Source organism: Jatropha curcas, chromosome 5, assembly GCF_041381405.1.
Source record: "Jatropha curcas cultivar XTBG-Jc1 chromosome 5, XTBG_Jcur_1.0, whole genome shotgun sequence".
In the NCBI taxonomy this organism is placed as follows: Eukaryota; Viridiplantae; Streptophyta; class Magnoliopsida; order Malpighiales; family Euphorbiaceae; genus Jatropha; species Jatropha curcas.
Window position 1 is genome coordinate 27,164,146 of NC_143155.1, and position 17,011 is coordinate 27,181,156.

General features: G+C 32.5%; 4 protein-coding genes across 5 annotated transcripts; 1 reads left to right on the forward strand and 3 right to left on the reverse strand.

Annotated features, from left to right (window-relative positions):
- The first annotated feature begins 3,419 nt into the window (after nt 1-3,419).
- On the forward strand, nt 3,420-7,342 carry BOR1 (HCO3- transporter family). Of its 2 annotated transcripts, none has more exons than XM_012227572.4 (12): nt 3,420-3,878; nt 3,981-4,063; nt 4,273-4,465; nt 4,549-4,687; nt 4,759-4,924; nt 5,026-5,192; nt 5,266-5,439; nt 5,536-5,631; nt 5,753-5,887; nt 5,978-6,297; nt 6,536-6,803; nt 6,915-7,342. In XM_012227572.4, exons 1-12 carry the CDS (start codon nt 3,772-3,774, stop codon nt 7,191-7,193), a joined length of 2,127 nt encoding a protein of 708 aa, XP_012082962.3. In that variant the 5' UTR covers nt 3,420-3,771; the 3' UTR covers nt 7,194-7,342. The 2 variants fall into 2 exon arrangements, with proteins under 2 accessions (XP_012082962.3, XP_012082961.3); XM_012227571.4 differs by having other exon boundaries at nt 3,424-3,878; nt 6,885-7,342.
- A 1,529-nt stretch (nt 7,343-8,871) lies between these two features.
- Nucleotides 8,872-9,764, reverse strand: LOC110010438 (uncharacterized). Its single transcript, XM_020682869.3, has one exon. It carries the CDS (start codon nt 9,397-9,399, stop codon nt 8,962-8,964), a length of 438 nt encoding a protein of 145 aa, XP_020538528.1. The 5' UTR covers nt 9,400-9,764; the 3' UTR covers nt 8,872-8,961.
- A 2,041-nt stretch (nt 9,765-11,805) lies between these two features.
- Nucleotides 11,806-12,370, reverse strand: LOC105642669 (systemic acquired resistance (SAR) regulator protein NIMIN-1-like protein). The gene has a single exon (XM_012227573.4). It carries the CDS (start codon nt 12,296-12,298, stop codon nt 11,963-11,965), a length of 336 nt encoding a protein of 111 aa, XP_012082963.1. The 5' UTR covers nt 12,299-12,370; the 3' UTR covers nt 11,806-11,962.
- Nucleotides 12,371-15,202: 2,832 nt separating this feature from the next.
- On the reverse strand, nt 15,203-16,274 carry LOC110010442 (hypothetical protein). Its single transcript, XM_020682885.3, has one exon. The coding sequence runs from the start codon at nt 16,165-16,167 to the stop codon at nt 15,823-15,825; it is 345 nt and encodes a 114-aa protein (XP_020538544.1). The 5' UTR covers nt 16,168-16,274; the 3' UTR covers nt 15,203-15,822.
- Between the last annotated feature and the right edge of the window lie 737 nt (nt 16,275-17,011).

The window sequence follows — 17,011 nt, forward strand, 5'->3', positions numbered from 1 at the left end:
CCAGCAAATTTATTTAACGAGAATGGAAAATTAATTAATTACCACTTTCTCAGTTTCTCTGCGCGTAAGAGACATTGCACTTCCATCGCACGTGCGTTTCGATGACTAAAATGGCAATCCTCAAAATACTTTTTTTTTTTGCAATAATTGAATATATACATTAATTCTGTCCTTTTAAAAATATTTTTGTCCTTTTTTTTTTCTTTCCAATGAGAAAATAGATTTTTGAATGAATAATTCTGAAGGAGATTATGTTCACACCTTGACACTTCTTATTGTAAAAACTAAAAAGCAGTACCGGGCCATGATGATGTCCAAGAACTCCATGGAATAAATAGTTGAATCTAATTAATTTTATGCTAAAATTTATAATATAAATAAATAAATGTAAGAAATTAATGTTGATAAAGCTCCTATATATGTGAATCAATCATCATTCATCAATGGTCCTACCACTTTAGTCAATGGCTGTGATTGGAAGTTATTGATCCATCTTTTTGGACAGGTGGTTTTGTCTTTGCCTCAAAATTTTCAATTATGAACGAGAATAAAGTCTTGTGCTAGACAAAATCATTCGAATGCAACCCAGCATTTTACTGCACTTTCAAAAACACAAACTAAAAACCAAAAAAACCCTTAACCCTATAAGTGGATGTAGACATTCATTAAAATTTTGCTGTTCTTGTTTGAATACTTTCTGGAGATGGACATCTAACTTTGTTTGTTTATTATTTTCCTTAATCATGCATAAAAGATGTGCGTCAGATCATACTGTACATAAAGAAAGAGCTCAAAGTGTGTTTGATTCAAAATGAAAAACAAGAAGTGTTGTTTTTTTGGAGCAAATTAATTAAATATTCAAGAAAGCCCAATTACGCATTATAGTTTTCTTCTAAAAAAGAGAAAAGGATATTTAAATATGGTAAAAACACCTGGCACTTCTTTTATTGTGGAGGTCTTTTGTCATGGAGATGCGAATGGGAAATCAATAATTCAACGGCAAAAAGAGTATATGCCACAAACTAACAAATACTTTTTCATGCACATCATTCTCTACGTGTATAAAACTATTGCCTTTTACATAGCATACGTTATATCTCTTCTCCCACTGTCAGATGGATTAAACTGTAGATGTTGGAAACATGAAGCCATTAATATCGAAAGGTGTTTTATCTGAATACAAGTATATTTACTAACGTTCTCTAAATATTTGAAAAGAATAAAGAAAAATAATACTCTTTCATCAATTATAAAAAGCAAGAAAATAAAATTAAAGATGTGTTTATGTGAGTCAAATTAATTAATTAATTAACTAGCCACGATCATTTCTTTAAGCCGTGAAATAAATTTTGATGGCCGCATATACTGACTTTTTTTAGCATTACATATGAATATTGGAGAATCTGAATATTTTATTCAAGAACTCATAATTAATTAATTAATTTACATTCATAGCAGAAAGATTGATTGAATTTAATGAATGTGGAAGAGTTGGTGGATACCTTTGAATCATAAAAAATGATGCCCTATGTTAAGCACTTTTAATTAAAGATTATGATAGAATAATCTTTATGGATTCCCTTTTCTTTTTAATAATTTATATATGGGTTTCCTTTAGCTTCACTTCTCTTCTTTTATTCTTTTGTTATTCATAGCCATATATATATATATATATATATATATTGTCCTTTATGATAATGTTCGACAACGAAAATGATGACTATAATATTATTTTGAGTTTCTTCTTTACCAGCTGGAAAATGATTGCTTGATCTTCGACCAGTAAATTTAATAATAAAAATTGATATAAATAAGCGTATGAGAATATATTTTATTGAGAAACAGGAATAAAAAGTAATAAATAGTCACATTTTAATACTTTTTTAGGTTAAAAGTTTGAAACTTTTTTAGGGTTGGCAAACATTGATAACTCTCTAGGAAATATACTTGAGAAGGATGTATTACAACATAAATAAACTGTGCGTCTCTTACCAATGTTGTCGTTTTGGACAGAGAATTTCAACCGCTGCTTTCTTGCGGAATTCTCAGACCAAGTATTAATTTTTGGTCAGTAAGATTTATGAGGATTGGCCTAAACAAAGTAGGATTAATTGTCCAATTAGATTTTGGAGCTCAGTTAATATGATTACTACACAAGAAATCACAGACACCAATTGGCTGGCCCCACTTTCGCATGCTGATAAAAGGTTCTGGTTGTGCACAAAGCACAATTACGCATTTTCCTAATTGATATTTGACTATGATAAAGCCATAATAATGCAATCCTGGAAAGTAAGCTTGCAACATTTGTTTCCGTCCCAAAAATAAAAATGGTTACTCCATGTCCTGTCAATTGAAATTTCTAATAAAGTCGAATTAGTAATAAGAATTTCAAAATTTTTAATAAAATATAATAAAACTATATTTTCATATTTTTGTAAATTTTGTTTTTTATGTTCTTTTATTCATTGATTTGATGAGTTGTAGAAAGCTTTAAAGCACATGGGCAAGAATTGAATAATGCAACTTCTGTAGTTAGATCGAGCACTACTATACTCTCTACACAATATGAACCAACACAGATTACTTAAAGATCCGTTTTTGTTTATTTAAAATTTAAAATTTTTTTTTTTTTAAAAAAAAAGGTCAACTGGTTTCATTCTTTCATTCAGTCACGTAAGGTTGTTACTTGTAGTTGTAGCTAGCCAAAAACATCCAACTATGGAGAAGGTGGGATTGAAAGTGAAATTTCTCTATTTAATAGCATTCAGTTAAAAGTAATAATAATAATAATATAAATAAACAAAATTATGGACCAAATACATAAATTTAACTCTATTCTTTCATGAACAATTTATAACATTTTTATTTTCATTTTAATTTATTGAAATATCTTTTAAATACTTTAATTTATAAAATTATTCTATTAAAATTTTGAGCTTATAAAATTAGATAAATTAAATATTTATTAATATTCCAAAGTGTAATAATAATACGATCAAATTAATATTTTGTCATGTTGAGCTAGGGCCCGTTTTCTGGTGGATGCATGCTAACACGGGTAGATCAGAGATTATACAAGCCCTATGCCATGAGTCCATGACCTTAGGCTTCATAATAACCAATGAAATTGAAGTGCGAGTCAACTACTGATTGTGAGCTGGACGTGTTTTAAAATAATCATTCAACTTATTAGTCTAGAACTGCTGGTAAACGGTTCAAATCATCTGAATTGATTTAAATCCAATATAAATCCAAAGGAGGATGCATAAAATTAGAAAACGTGAAGGTAACAGAGGATTATTCCTAAACTAAACGACAGTGAAGTTTACTCTTACTACTTGTCTCGGTCCCTCCTAACCCGCGTCGCTGTCTGCACACAATCTGCCACAAGCAGCTTTATTACTATATATTAGGACCCTTCTTCTCAACCAAGCGCCACCACATTACCAACAACAACTACATCAAGAGGCTTCCATCCTTCCGTCGGAGTCTAATAATCCACTATAGTCTATATTCTGTCGACTGCTAAACTTCTATCGTTTGTTTTCTTGAATTCATTACCAGATGTTGCATTTTGGTCTCACTTGTTGTAAAAGTTGACCTGATTCATTGGCTGTTTAATTTTCAACTTGTCATGTAACTTTTGTCACCTGTCAGTTGTTTCTCAATGGCAAATCAATTCCTCGTCCTCAAAGCACCATAGGGTTACCCTCCTTTAGATTCTTCCGTTTGTTATTTTTCTTTGTCTGACTTCTCATTCTCTGAGAAATGATGGAGGAGACATTTGTCCCTCTCCGCGGAATCAAGAATGATCTAAATGGAAGATTGTTGTGTTACAAGCAAGACTGGATTAGTGGATTTAAAGCAGGTCTCAGGTATAATATTATTCGGCAACTTCATATGCTACGGAGGTCAAACAAAATTAATATATATTTCTGTTTATACAATCATTCAAACATTTAATTCTGTCTTTTCAGGATTTTGGCTCCCACCACCTATATATTCTTTGCTTCAGCGATTCCAGTCATTTCATTTGGCGAACAACTGGAGAGAAATACCGGTGTGTACTAATTCTACATTATCTATTTATTTAAAGAAAAGAAATATCTTGTAATCAAAGGAAAAAAAAGAAAAGGAAAGAAAAGATATATCTTGCTTTTACTACTACAAATAAATTAAAAACTTTCCATCAGAAAGAAAAGGACTGCGAAATTAACAAAAAAAAGAAAATCATCACATGAAAATTGAATTTACATGTTATGGTTGCAGATGGAGTTCTAACAGCAGTTCAAACACTAGCATCCACTGCACTCTGTGGAATCATACACTCCATCATTGGAGGTCAACCTTTGTTAATATTAGGAGTTGCAGAGCCTACTGTCATTATGTACACTTTCATGTTTAACTTTGCCAAAGAAAGAAGTGATTTGGGCCGCAATTTGTTTCTGGCATGGACAGGCTGGTGAGCTAATCATACATAATAAAATCCTGGTTTACCCTGAAAATGGTGATAAAATTTGGATGCCTAACACTAACATATTGCAGGGTATGTGTATGGACTGCGCTCCTGCTATTCTTACTAGCTGTACTAGGAGCCTGCTCCATTATCAATAGGTTTACCCGCATTGCAGGGGAATTGTTTGGTCTACTTATCGCGATGCTCTTCATGCAACAAGCTATTAAAGTAAGAATAGTTAAACATAAGCAATGTAACGGTTTTTTCATAATTAGTCAATCTAATTACTGGTTATTTAGGGACTTGTGGATGAATTTCGCGTTCCAGAACGGGAAGATCCTAAATCGGTAGAGTTTATACCTTCATGGAGGTTTGCAAATGGGATGTTTGCTTTGGTTCTGTCATTCGGTCTCTTGCTCACTGCACTACGAAGCAGAAAGGCAAGATCCTGGCGCTATGGGACCGGTATGTATGTTCTGAAACAAACCGCCACTGATTATGAGTTGGAAAAATATATTTTTATATATATGTAGTTTAAGAATATATTTTGTATATTTGTTTGACAGGTTGGCTTAGAAGTTTGGTAGCAGACTATGGTGTGCCCCTCATGGTGCTAGTGTGGACAGCTGTTTCCTACATCCCAGCGGGAAGTGTTCCTCATGGAATCCCTCGCCGCCTTTTCAGCCCAGATCCCTGGTCCCCTGGTGCTTCTGATAATTGGACTGTTATTAAGGCATGTAATTTTTTTTTTTTTTTTTAAACTTGGTTATAGTGAACGAGGTCTGACTCAGAATCCAATATTTCAGGACATGCTGAATGTTCCAATTTTCTACATAGTCGGAGCTTTTATTCCTGCAACTATGATTGCTGTGCTTTACTATTTTGATCATAGTGTAGCTTCTCAACTTGCTCAGCAGAAAGAGTTCAATTTGAGAAAGCCATCTTCTTACCACTATGACTTGCTTCTTTTGGGGTTCTTGGTATAGAATTTTTACTATTACTCAACTCTTGCTTTATTAAGCCCTTTTTTTTTTCCTTCAAATTCAGAATTTTGAAGTTAATCCTTCGTGTTCCAGACTTTAATATGCGGCCTTCTTGGAATTCCACCGTCAAATGGAGTCATTCCTCAATCTCCGATGCATACAAAGAGTTTAGCCACTCTTAAGCATCAGGTAACCCATTCTCACTTATTCTTTAATTAATACAACAATCGAGTCTTTTTTTTTTTTTTCTGTTTCTTGGCTGGTTGTGCAATTAACTTTTTCTAAGAACAGCCTTTTTCTCGTTATGCAGTTGCTTCGTAATCGACTTGTTGCAACAGCTCGTCAAAGCATAGGAAAGAATGCCAGCTTGGGACAATTATACGGAAATATGCAAGAAGCTTATCGACAAATGCAGACTCCTTTGATCTATCAGCAGCCATCTGAAGTATGATCATAAGTCGAGTAATGAAATTTTTTATGATTTCTTTCTAGTTCTGTCGTTCTGAAAATAATCAATGTCAAATATCTTGAGCAGGGTCTAAGAGAATTTAAAGAATCTACAATCCAAGCAGCTTCTTGTAATGGCAACATCAATGCGCCAGTTGATGAGACAGTATTTGACATAGAAAAGGAGATTGATGATCTATTGCCTGTCGAGGTGAAAGAACAGCGTCTAAGCAACTTACTTCAAGCTACGATGGTTGGAGGATGCCTTGCAGCTATGCCTATTCTCAAAAAGATCCCAACCTCAGTTCTTTGGGGTTATTTTGCTTTCATGGCTATTGAAAGTTTGCCCGGAAATCAATTCTGGGAAAGGATATTGCTGCTTTTCACTGCACCAAGTAGAAGATACAAGTAATACCTTCAAATCCTTTAGTTTCACTTACCTTCAATCTGTTTGGCATTAAGTTAGAAACTGTCTTTTTGAAAAAACATATTAGATATTATTATAAGGAGCAGTTCATAAATGCTATTTACCTGTTTTTAACGTAGTTTTTTAACTTTTTATTTCTTTTTTCTTTTTTCAACGGCAACTCAAAAGAGTAATACTAAGCAGATCCTTAGTGTATAACATCACTCAATTTTCTTGCAGGGTTCTTGAGGAGTATCATGCTACTTTTGTTGAAACGGTACCATTCAAGACAATTGCAACATTTACCCTTTTCCAAACAACTTATCTACTAATATGTTTTGGTTTGACTTGGGTTCCAATTGCTGGTGTCATGTTTCCTTTGATGATCATGCTTTTGGTTCCAGTAAGACAATATTTCCTTCCTACATTTTTCAAAGGAGCACATCTTCAGGACCTAGATGCAGCAGAATACGAAGAGGCACCAGCTCTACCTTACAATCTTGCAACTGTAAGATTTTCTAATTAATCCATATTTCACTTCTAAATTTTCTTGCACTCAACATTTATAAATTATTGATTATGTTCATAGGAGGCTGAATTGGGTGCTGGAGCTTTTCAGGCTGGAGATGGAGAAATTTTAGATGAAGTTATTACGCGTGGTCGCGGAGAGTTCAGGCATATAAGTAGTCCTAAAATCACAAGCTCCACTGCAACACCTGCGAATGATCCTAAAAGCCATCAAAGCCCTCATCTACCTTATACGTATAGTCCTCGTGTAAGTGAACTGAGAGGAGCATTAAGTCCTAAGGCAAGTGGAAAAGGGGCTAAGAGTCCAAGAATTGGAGACGTAGGATTATCTAAGCTAGGGAAGAGTCCTTCAAATTCTGAAAAAAACTAGTCAAGAAAAGATAATTTGAGTTTGATTTGTATTTTAGTATGTAGCTTTGGATTGCTTTGTGCTTTACTCCATTTTATTTTTCTGTGTGAGTTTGAGTTGCTGTAAAATTTATAACTTAACAAGTATACTAATATATATTGTTTTTCTCAGAGTAATCTGTTCATAAAATTTTGATTGATTTTTTTTTTTTTTTTTCTGATCATTCAAGCAATTCCTGAAAATTTTGCCCCTCTTTTCCAAGAAAGAACTGTAGAGTATTGATGAGCAACACAACTCATCCAAACACAAGCAAGCATTAGCTTATTTATCATCTTTAGTTTCCAGCCTATATATGCTGACTTGGACACTCAGTTGTAGATATTTTCCACCTTTCATTGTACACCATTAGATAATAGTTTTAGTTGTTTAATCTTTTACCGTTGGATCTTTACTTGTAATAGTTTGTATATAAAGATAATGTGAACTGTCAAAGAACATACGAGAAGATATTTTTTCACCATCTTCGCTTATTTCTCTTCAAGAACAGAAATAAGCGAAGGAATGGTTACTTGATAATACAAAACTTTGCTGCCAGTCTTTGAACTTTAAACTCTGCACCAAAAACTTGAATATTAGACAACTACCAATTTATAGAAAGTTAGAAAACATTCCACGTAAGCTAATTCCAATTGCAAAGTCATGCGGCGGAGTACAAGCAAGTCTTATCAGTCGTGAGTATACAAATGTGACCTGATGGTAGGCTTCCACAATCCAAATAAAGAAAATTCTAGCAGTAAGGTCCTCAAGTGAAACTACCCTATATGTTGTTATCCCCACATATGCCTTGAAGTGGCCCTGCCACTAGGCCCATTAGCCATTGGCTGGGACATATAGGTTGACCTATGAAATTGGTAGTAAAAGACAAATAATTGGCCACTGAGATTGTTCTTGTGGATTATATCTGTTTGTATGGTTAGATCCAACAGAAGGGTCAGCGCTTCAAAACTTAAATTTGGAACACAAATTCAAGATGACAAAAAGGGAAAAAATGTGGGGCTTTTGCCTTTTGAAATTGCTGTAAAACAAAAGGTGTGGTCAGAAATATTTGCCATTATATAAGCTCTCAAGTAGATGGAAGAAATTGGCATAGGGTCCTACGCTACAGAACGGTCTATAAATTCTAAATTGCAATAAGTGAGTGAATGGGGTGGTGAGGTGAGGTCCTGCCGTCCTGTCATGGCATAATTAATTTTGTCTGTTCAATTCTGTAATGATTTGAGTATCTATGTCTTTATGTTATAATTTTAGTGAACACTGGACAACGTTTTATTAGCTTTCAATTCATTTCAGTCCTTTCATTCGATCAACAAAAAGAAGACATGACCAAGAAGTTGACCATTACCAAGCGCAATATATGAACGAACAGTAACGTGAATTGAAAGAGAACCAATTTGTGAAACCAGATCATTCACTTGTCTTTCTCATTCTTTTCTCTAACCCACGAGACTGTAATTTTGTCATTGACCATCTTAACATTTACATGCATATATATGCTTTCTTCTTGAATTCGGCATATGGTGCGAATCTGGCTAAGGCAGTTCTACAATACTGGGAAAATTCTCACATTAATAATAAATATAGAGATATAAAGCAAATACATACATATTTTCATAAAATTAAAGTAAAAAAAATATAAAGATATATAAATTTTCTTTAATTTCTTGATCAATCATTGCGTTTGTGTAGATATTAAATTACCTTTGATGGACAAAGACAATACAAAGAAGCATCAAAGTGAAAGATTGAGATCTAAATCTTTAGTTTTCTCTGTTTTAGATTTTTCTTCATTTTTAGGAGGAGGAGAAGTAGGAAGCCTGACGCTTTTCTCTTCCAAACAATAACCATTCTGTTTGTTCAAATCAGAAGTACAATGACGAGTATGATGGGCATCGCCGCCAATATTCTCTGAGCGACATTCTTCACTACCTCGGATAGCTTGATTATCCCCATTCAACGCATCTCCAGCAAAATCTTCCCATGTGAAACATGGGGTCCAAGAAGACGACTTCATTATTTCTTTTTCTTTCTCTTTCACCTTGGAATTGCTTGATCCAATCGCCATTTGATTGTGGACATCTCGAATATTTCTAACCAAACTATAAAAAGCATTGATCTTCTCTTCCTCCTCTTCTTCTTCAATATCTTCCATATACTTTCTCTTCTTCATTATTAACCATTAATGGCAGGCTCTGTTGTCCGATAATTCGATTCAATACCTTGATTATAATTTAGTAAAAGTAGTAAAGACCAGACTTAATGGAGTTCTTAGTCGTTAGTTCCCATTTGCCCATAAGACCCAAACAACAAAAAATAAGAAATGACTATGAGAAGAAGTTGGTAGAAACAGCAGCTACCAGGAAACACCCTTTAAGCCTTTACTTAACCTTGAAACTAACCCCGACAACAACCTCAATATTGGACATATATTGGTTCTTTCGGCAAATTACCTACTGATTATACCATCTTATCACTGTAGAGGTTGTGTCCATGCTTATCATTGTTACGTAATGCACTCTACATCTACGTATAGATTCTCTATATAAAATGAATCCATATATATATATATGCCTAAATAAGTCATTCTTTCTTCCCTCAGAAATAGTGGATAATTTTTCATTTTTTACAAATTAAATATGAGAGATTTAAAATTAATTCAAACTAATTATTTTTAAAATTAATGTATAAAAATGGAAAGTAAAAAGTTAAGAGTGGGAGAGAGAGAGAAAAGAGGGTGGTGGTGGTGGGATTGGAATTTTCAGCCTAAAGTTGAAGAGACGTTCCTCTGAATGTATTGGCTATGTCGAGCGTTGACCAAATGAATGGTTAATGGCTGTCGTCTTCAAATACTCCTGTTGGTAAATGGTAGAATAACTGTGTAAAGAAGTACTACTAAAAAGTATTATTAAAAAATGTTGTGAGCATTAATAAGAAAACCGCATGACATAAGCTTAGATTCTTCTTGTCTGCTCACTTTGTACTTGTTGGCGTCGCATGAAGGACACTGACCATTCGATTGAAGCAACTTACGAGGCCCATTTACTAAAAAGCGTTCAAATTGGTTTATTGGGCTTGTTTGGACCGTTAGCATCCAATACAGAGCAGAGCCCATTTACTAAAAGATATTCTTATCCGATAGCCCACCTTCCATTTGCTTGTAGAAATTCTCAAGTTAAATTAAGGGGTGCATCCTGCATCGCGCGTTAATCGAACCAATGTAATCCGAGTTAAATATGGTTTAACCACGGGTTTAATCACGTAGGGTTTGCTTAATATTCATTCTCTAAAGCGGAGATCTGTTTATTAATTAGGCATTCACCAACATGGATGAAGCTAGAAATTAAACTAAAATTAAAGGGTGAAAATCTTTACGTATAAAGTAAGAGAGGCAAAGAGGGAAGAAAATATAGTAATTAATTTATATATAGACCTATATATGACACATTTTATCTTGATCTAATCCAGATCATTCAATTCAATTCAATTCAATTCCACGTATTTTAAAAATATGACGGATTGAATTATGCTAATTATCTTATATTGTGTGTTTGTCTATTGGAGTGATTACATTGCTTCTTATGACTCATTAAACCACATTTTGTGAAAAATAATAAATTTTTCAATCATGATTTATTATTGTTGTTATTGGAATAAATAATTACAAGGTTTTCACTTTATTTTTTTCTTTTCTAGTAAATGATTAGAAATATATTCACTTTAATAAATAAATATTTTTTATTAGTTTGGTTAATAAAAGAGCTTATATATGATCTACACAGGTCAATATCTATTTGTGACTACATTTGAATTCTAAAATGTAAAATGAAAAAGAAAACTACCAAGCCAATGGTTTTTTACCATTTGGAAAAACTGTCGCGTTTTTTCAACTTTCATACAATAATTTAGTTTGTCTTTTTTTTTTTAAAAAAAAAAAAATACTCTCTTTTACATATGTAAGTATTGACATGAGATGACAGAAATCATTTCCAAATCTGGACGGATACTGTCTTTAAATATTTAGAAAAAATACTTTGTTACTTATGAGTTATGAGATGGAAACTCAAATTAATTGAAAACTCTTGAATTTTGAACATTGGATGTTTAAATAAAAAAAAATAACGTGTCCGTGAGTGCATTTAACACGGACGTTGCCCAAAAAAAAAAAAAAAAAGTTTATTGACTTAGAATATAAACAAGGAGAAACACTGATTACAGGGAAAAATTGACACCGTATCAAAGTGCATGATAGAAATAGAAATAGAAATAGGAAGGAGCTTCATCTTTTACTTTGTCCTCAAGCGTATGATCCGTCTCTGGAAAATATTTAAGCTGAAGTGTCCAAACTATGCCTTCACCACCAAAACTTTCTTTTACCTTAAAAAAGAATGATTTTTTAGCATCTTTAATTATTACTTTTCAGTTTTGACCCACAGTTTGGTTCTATAATTCTATTCCTTCAACCTTTTTCCAGCTGAGAAAACGTAAACAATTCTGACGCGAAGTTGTAACCTTTTCAGTTCTTTATTCTTCAATATACTTTTCTTTGTCGGTTCAAGATGAAGAAACTAATAAAAAATTAATCAGAAATGTCAATTTGAGGTCAGTTTGTAGCTGCTATTTCATTAACCCAACAACAACGTTAAACATTAGATTCATAAAACATGATGAAAACAGAAAAAGAAAAAAAAAAAAACCGAATGCTGAAAACGGAATTAATCGTTAAAACGACGTCTCTATAGAGTGAGATTGAGATCTAAACCGCCGTCTTCCTCTTGTTGTTTCTTGTCTTCATTCTGGTTATTACAAGGACGAGGATAAATCAATGGAGACTTTCTAAACTGAATTTCTTGATTGAAATCTTCCCACTCAAAAGAAGGAACCCAACTGGCTTGCTCTTCCGCATTTAACTTTCTTAGCTTAGTCTTCTTCTTCCTGTCTTTCTCTTCCAATAGTGCTTGATCTTTTCTTCTGTTACGCGCTTCTTGAAAGCTTCTAATTAAAGCGAAAAACTCCTCCACTTTCTGCTCTTCTTGCTCATCTTCACCATTGTCAACTTTCTCATTTTCCATGGCCGGCGTTAACTACACGGCAAGAGACTAATTTTTTTGGTGATGTGGTTGTTTTCTGGTTTTTGTTCCAAGTTTGTCAAATTTATAGGGAAGACGAAATTTTAAATTGTCAATCTGGATTAAAAGACGAAATTGCCCTTGACTTGACGTCAATCTTTGGGAGGCTTTTCTGCCGTAGGATTGTGCGACTCTCTCTGTGAAAATTGAAAAAACCGAATTGATAGGTTAGGTTGATTACTACGTCATCACATATACGTAAGAGGAATATGTTTGGACAACGTAATTAATTGAATGGTAGGTTGCTGATGTCAGATACCTGGCGTCATCCGCGGCCGCCTGGCTTGTGTTTCTTGCTTACACAAAGGTCGTGATTTTTGAATTTTGACTATTTACACGGTTAGTTTAATTTAATGTATCCCTCTTAGGATAGTTTGACTTGGTGGAGGGAGACCGAAAAAATATAGATGGAGTAGAATGGAAGAAGGTATGAGTACTCATGAAATTTGCACTATTAAATTTGTTTAAAATTTTAATATATATTTAAATTTAATTACAATTTTCTCCCCTAAATCCATTTAATTAATACTTAAATCTATGTTTTAAGGAGTTGGGTATCCTAATTCCGATGCACAGTTTTTGATGTGTGTGTGTGTCAAAACAATATTCACCCTGCACAAATTTTGACTGTATAAAATGTTTTGAATGCACATTTACACAATAAATTGCTAACGTTACTAACCTTGGATGGAAAATCCCTCTTAAACGTAAACACCTATTCATGTTATTTGGCTAAGCAGTCTTTTTTTTTTTTTTTTTTTTTTTCCAATTTGTTGTTGGAAAAAATTAATTAAGGGACGACAAAAAAGCCGAGGCCTATGGTTTAATTAAACAATGGCGTGAGAAGGAAATGATGGTAGTATTTGATTGATTTTGGTCTTCCAAGGCAAGTTTGATATTTGGCGAGCAGGAGTTTTCCAGCAGACATGAAAATAACTGTACTATTTGGAATTATTTCATTCAATTATTGATTGCTTGTGTCACAAAAGGCACAGTAGTTACGCAATTGGCTGGCGTCATGATAAAAGTAAGTAATCAAAGTGTCATCTTATTATTTAAAATGAGATTTGAGATCTTGTATTCTTTTTTTTTTTTTTTTTAATTAAATGTTCAATGAATTAAATAATTGAAGCTCTTATGATTTGTAGATATCGAAGCAATAATGCAATGGAATGAATTGTGATTGTAGATATAAGAGAATAATACTGATAAATGGATACAAATCACCAAGATTTTTTTAAGGCCTTATTATTGTTACTTTACTTGTTAGTTTCAAACATAGATCAGAATAGCCATACCCGTCATCATTCATTAATTGGAGCGACTAGAGTGTGTAACACCCCACAGCCACAATTCGAGAAATATAATTTGATGGGTTTAACATGGGATGGGATGTGAGTTAATGGTTTCGTTTCAGGAGTTGGTTGCTGTCTGTCAGGGAAATCGTGATTGTTTAGAAAAAATCTTCAATGTCAAGAAATTAGGTAATTCCATGGTTTTTGAACTAAAACAGTCAAGGTTGTTGAACCAACATAATCCGGAATTGAAATAATTGTCGGTCTGGTCATACCATATAAATCAATCAGCCTAAATTCATTTGAGGCATTACTATATTTCACTCAATTATGGAGGATAAAAATAATAATAAGAAGAAGAGAATATTCCCTTAATTTTCCTTACTTGATTAAAATTAACACGATAGCAAATGGCCCACCATCCAGATTGGTAGCACATAGTGACAGTCATGTTTTTACCTTGTTAAATGTTAGAACGATAGTCATGTGGATAATTACATTTCTATCCATATCTTGTTAAATTACTACCCAAATTATTTATATATATTTTTAACCGTACTGCGATTGATTGATTCCAATTTCCTAACATATACCTTAGTTCATAACATATTGTAGTTTTTGTTATAAACTGCTAATGGTGTTCACGAGAGCCCAATTAACGATCAACAGGCCCAAATACAACTCAATTGGACCGCATAAGAACAAGTATTGTTTCGCGGAGCCCAAAAGAGTCGTCTTCTCGAATTCTCTTCCTCTTTTGACCTTTTAAAAGAGGATGAGATGAGACAAGTAATAATAAAGAAAAAGAGGAAAATAAAAGCATAAGCGCCATCTGTTCAACATTTTTCTTGCGAATAATTTTCCAACTGAACCACTTGTCTGCATTTTGGTGCAGTTTAATTTTGATGTAAGTAGAATACCTTCACCTGGCAATCATATTTTTTGCTTTGACATTGACGTTATGTTATCCTATATATATATATATATATATATATATATATATATATATATATATATATATATATATATAAGCATGAAAGATTCATTGAACCTATGATAATCAACCCTTAAATCACTGGCCAGTCTATTACTTCAATTGTAATTGTAATTTTATATTTATTTCTATTTCGAAAATTTTTTTAAAAAAATTATACTAAAGGAAACAAAACTAATTAAGGAAATAACTAATGTAATAATTGGAAATGAAGACACGGGATGATTTTTTTTTTTTTTTTTTTTTTATGAATCGGAAACCAATACCAGTAATTTTTTAACAGCCAAAAAAAAAAAAAAATTAAATGGCTCAAGAACAAATGGTTTCAATTAATTTTTAACTCGGTTCTGACCCAAATCAATTAAAAGGCTTAAAAGCTATGAATGAATTATTTTAGGGTTAAATATTTTGGATCCCTACATTATGATCAATTAACACTTAGATCCTTCAATGATTGAGTAATTATTTTAAAAGACCTAAATAATGCTGATGTTACACTGTGAAGTCCTTCCATCCAAATTCCTATCTTTTTTCCGTTTATATGTGCTAAAAGCAAATAATTACTTAAATATTGAGGGATTTAAGCGTTAATTTAGTAAAATTTAGGGACTCAAAAATATTTAACCTCCACTTAATATTGGCTCTTCAACCCATATAAACGGAAGAAAAGTAAGAATTTAAATAGAAGGACCTCACAGTATAACGATAATATTATTTAGGTCCTTCAAAATAATTATTCAAACGTTGAGAAATCTAAATATTAATTTGATCATAATTTAGAGACCCAAAAATATTTAACCTTGCAATTGATTCTTTCTTCTCGCGACTGCTAAAATATGATACCTCAAATTAATTATGAAGACAGAATAATAAAACACGTAAACTGAAGAATTAGTGTTAAAGATTTATGGCTTTATTTTCTCACACAATATGACCCATAAATCTTATAAATAAAAAAATTGCCCAGTTCAAAGACTTCTTCAGCTATATCTACTTTCTTCTGAAATATATATATATATATATATATATATATATATATACACACACTATAAATTCAACTACAACGTGAAGCTGCCAGTTGCACAGTTGATCGAGGCATCTTACCTTCTCTTAATGATGCATGTAATAAGCATTGTTGGATGAATTTATCGACTGTTATAGCTTAGATAATTATAACATTAGAGGGAAAGCCTTAAGTCTAAATCTTCTTTAGTAGCTTCTTTCACTGGAGCTTCTGTTCTTTGAGAAGTTTCTCCAACGCTCACCACTATAGGGTTTTTTGCCTTATGAGATTCCTCCAAGAAATCTTCAGGTTGAAAAGAAAGTTCGCAAGCAGAAGCCTGCAGCTTCTCTTCCTCAACTTTTCTCTTCTTTTTCTTATTATTATCTGCATTCATCAAGCTTTCGCGAGCCTCGCGAATGCTTCTGATAAGAGCAAAGAACTTCTCTATCTTTACTTCTTCATTTTCTTCGTCTTGATCATCATTAAGGCAGAGCTTCCTCTTGCTTGGACTGTCCTCCATGGCTGGTAGACGGTTTTTGCGTTGATGCAGAGAACTAATTACAGAAAGGAAAACTACAGTAGGATTAACAGAGCATGCACTTTCTTGGTTGCTTCCTCCGCTGCTTCTTGGAGACCTTGATTTATATGTGTCCACGGTCAAGCTGTTCAATCATTTTCACTTTTGTACCTGCTTTCGTCTTAGAATATCGAAATTCTTTTTATCTCCAAAATGCCCCTACTTTTCACTCATAATTCTAGTTAAGCAAACAACTTTTCTTTTAAAATTTTTCCGAGCTATAAAAAATTCAAGATATTTAATTTTTGGGTGGAAAGAATTTTAACTATAATATTCTATTTTAAAAATCAAATTTATTAATATTCTGATTTTTTTTTGTCAAATTTTTCATTAAATTTAAAGAATTATTTTGATATAATTTGACAATAAAAATAATTACATTAAATAAATACTTATTACCAAATTAATAATTAATTACCATTAAAAAAAATCAACACGCTATTGTTTTTTTTTTTTTTTCCCAATGAAAAGACATTCACATTCTCTTTTGAACTATGTGTTATTAAATAAATGATTTACCATACAACACGCGGACACTTTTAAATAAATGATAATCTTTGTAAAAATATACTGTTGTGCATGAATAGACCATATATCAATAGTAGATAAATACTTCTTATCTTTATGTGTATAACCATTCATTCTTAATACCATAGAAATAGAGAAAATAAGGAAAAAAAAAATATTCAAACAATATGAGCATGAGAAATAACTCTCTCTCTCTCTCTCTCTCTCTCTCTCTCTCTCTCTCTCTCTCTCTATATATATATATATATATATATATATA

Excerpts from the sequence above, each read along its gene's own strand:
- LOC110010438 (XM_020682869.3), bottom strand. The coding sequence starts at position 9,399 with ATGAAGAAGAGAAAGTATATGGAAGATATTGAAGAAGAAGAGGAGGAA.
- LOC110010442 (XM_020682885.3), bottom strand. The coding sequence starts at position 16,167 with ATGGAGGACAGTCCAAGCAAGAGGAAGCTCTGCCTTAATGATGATCAA.
- LOC105642669 (XM_012227573.4), bottom strand. The coding sequence starts at position 12,298 with ATGGAAAATGAGAAAGTTGACAATGGTGAAGATGAGCAAGAAGAGCAG.
- BOR1 (XM_012227571.4), top strand. The coding sequence starts at position 3,772 with ATGATGGAGGAGACATTTGTCCCTCTCCGCGGAATCAAGAATGATCTA. Across the intron at positions 4,688-4,758 it reads TCATGCAACAAGCTATTAAA|GGACTTGTGGATGAATTTCG; the intron begins GTAAGAATAGTT and ends CTGGTTATTTAG. Across the intron at positions 6,298-6,535 it reads GCACCAAGTAGAAGATACAA|GGTTCTTGAGGAGTATCATG; the intron begins GTAATACCTTCA and ends ATTTTCTTGCAG.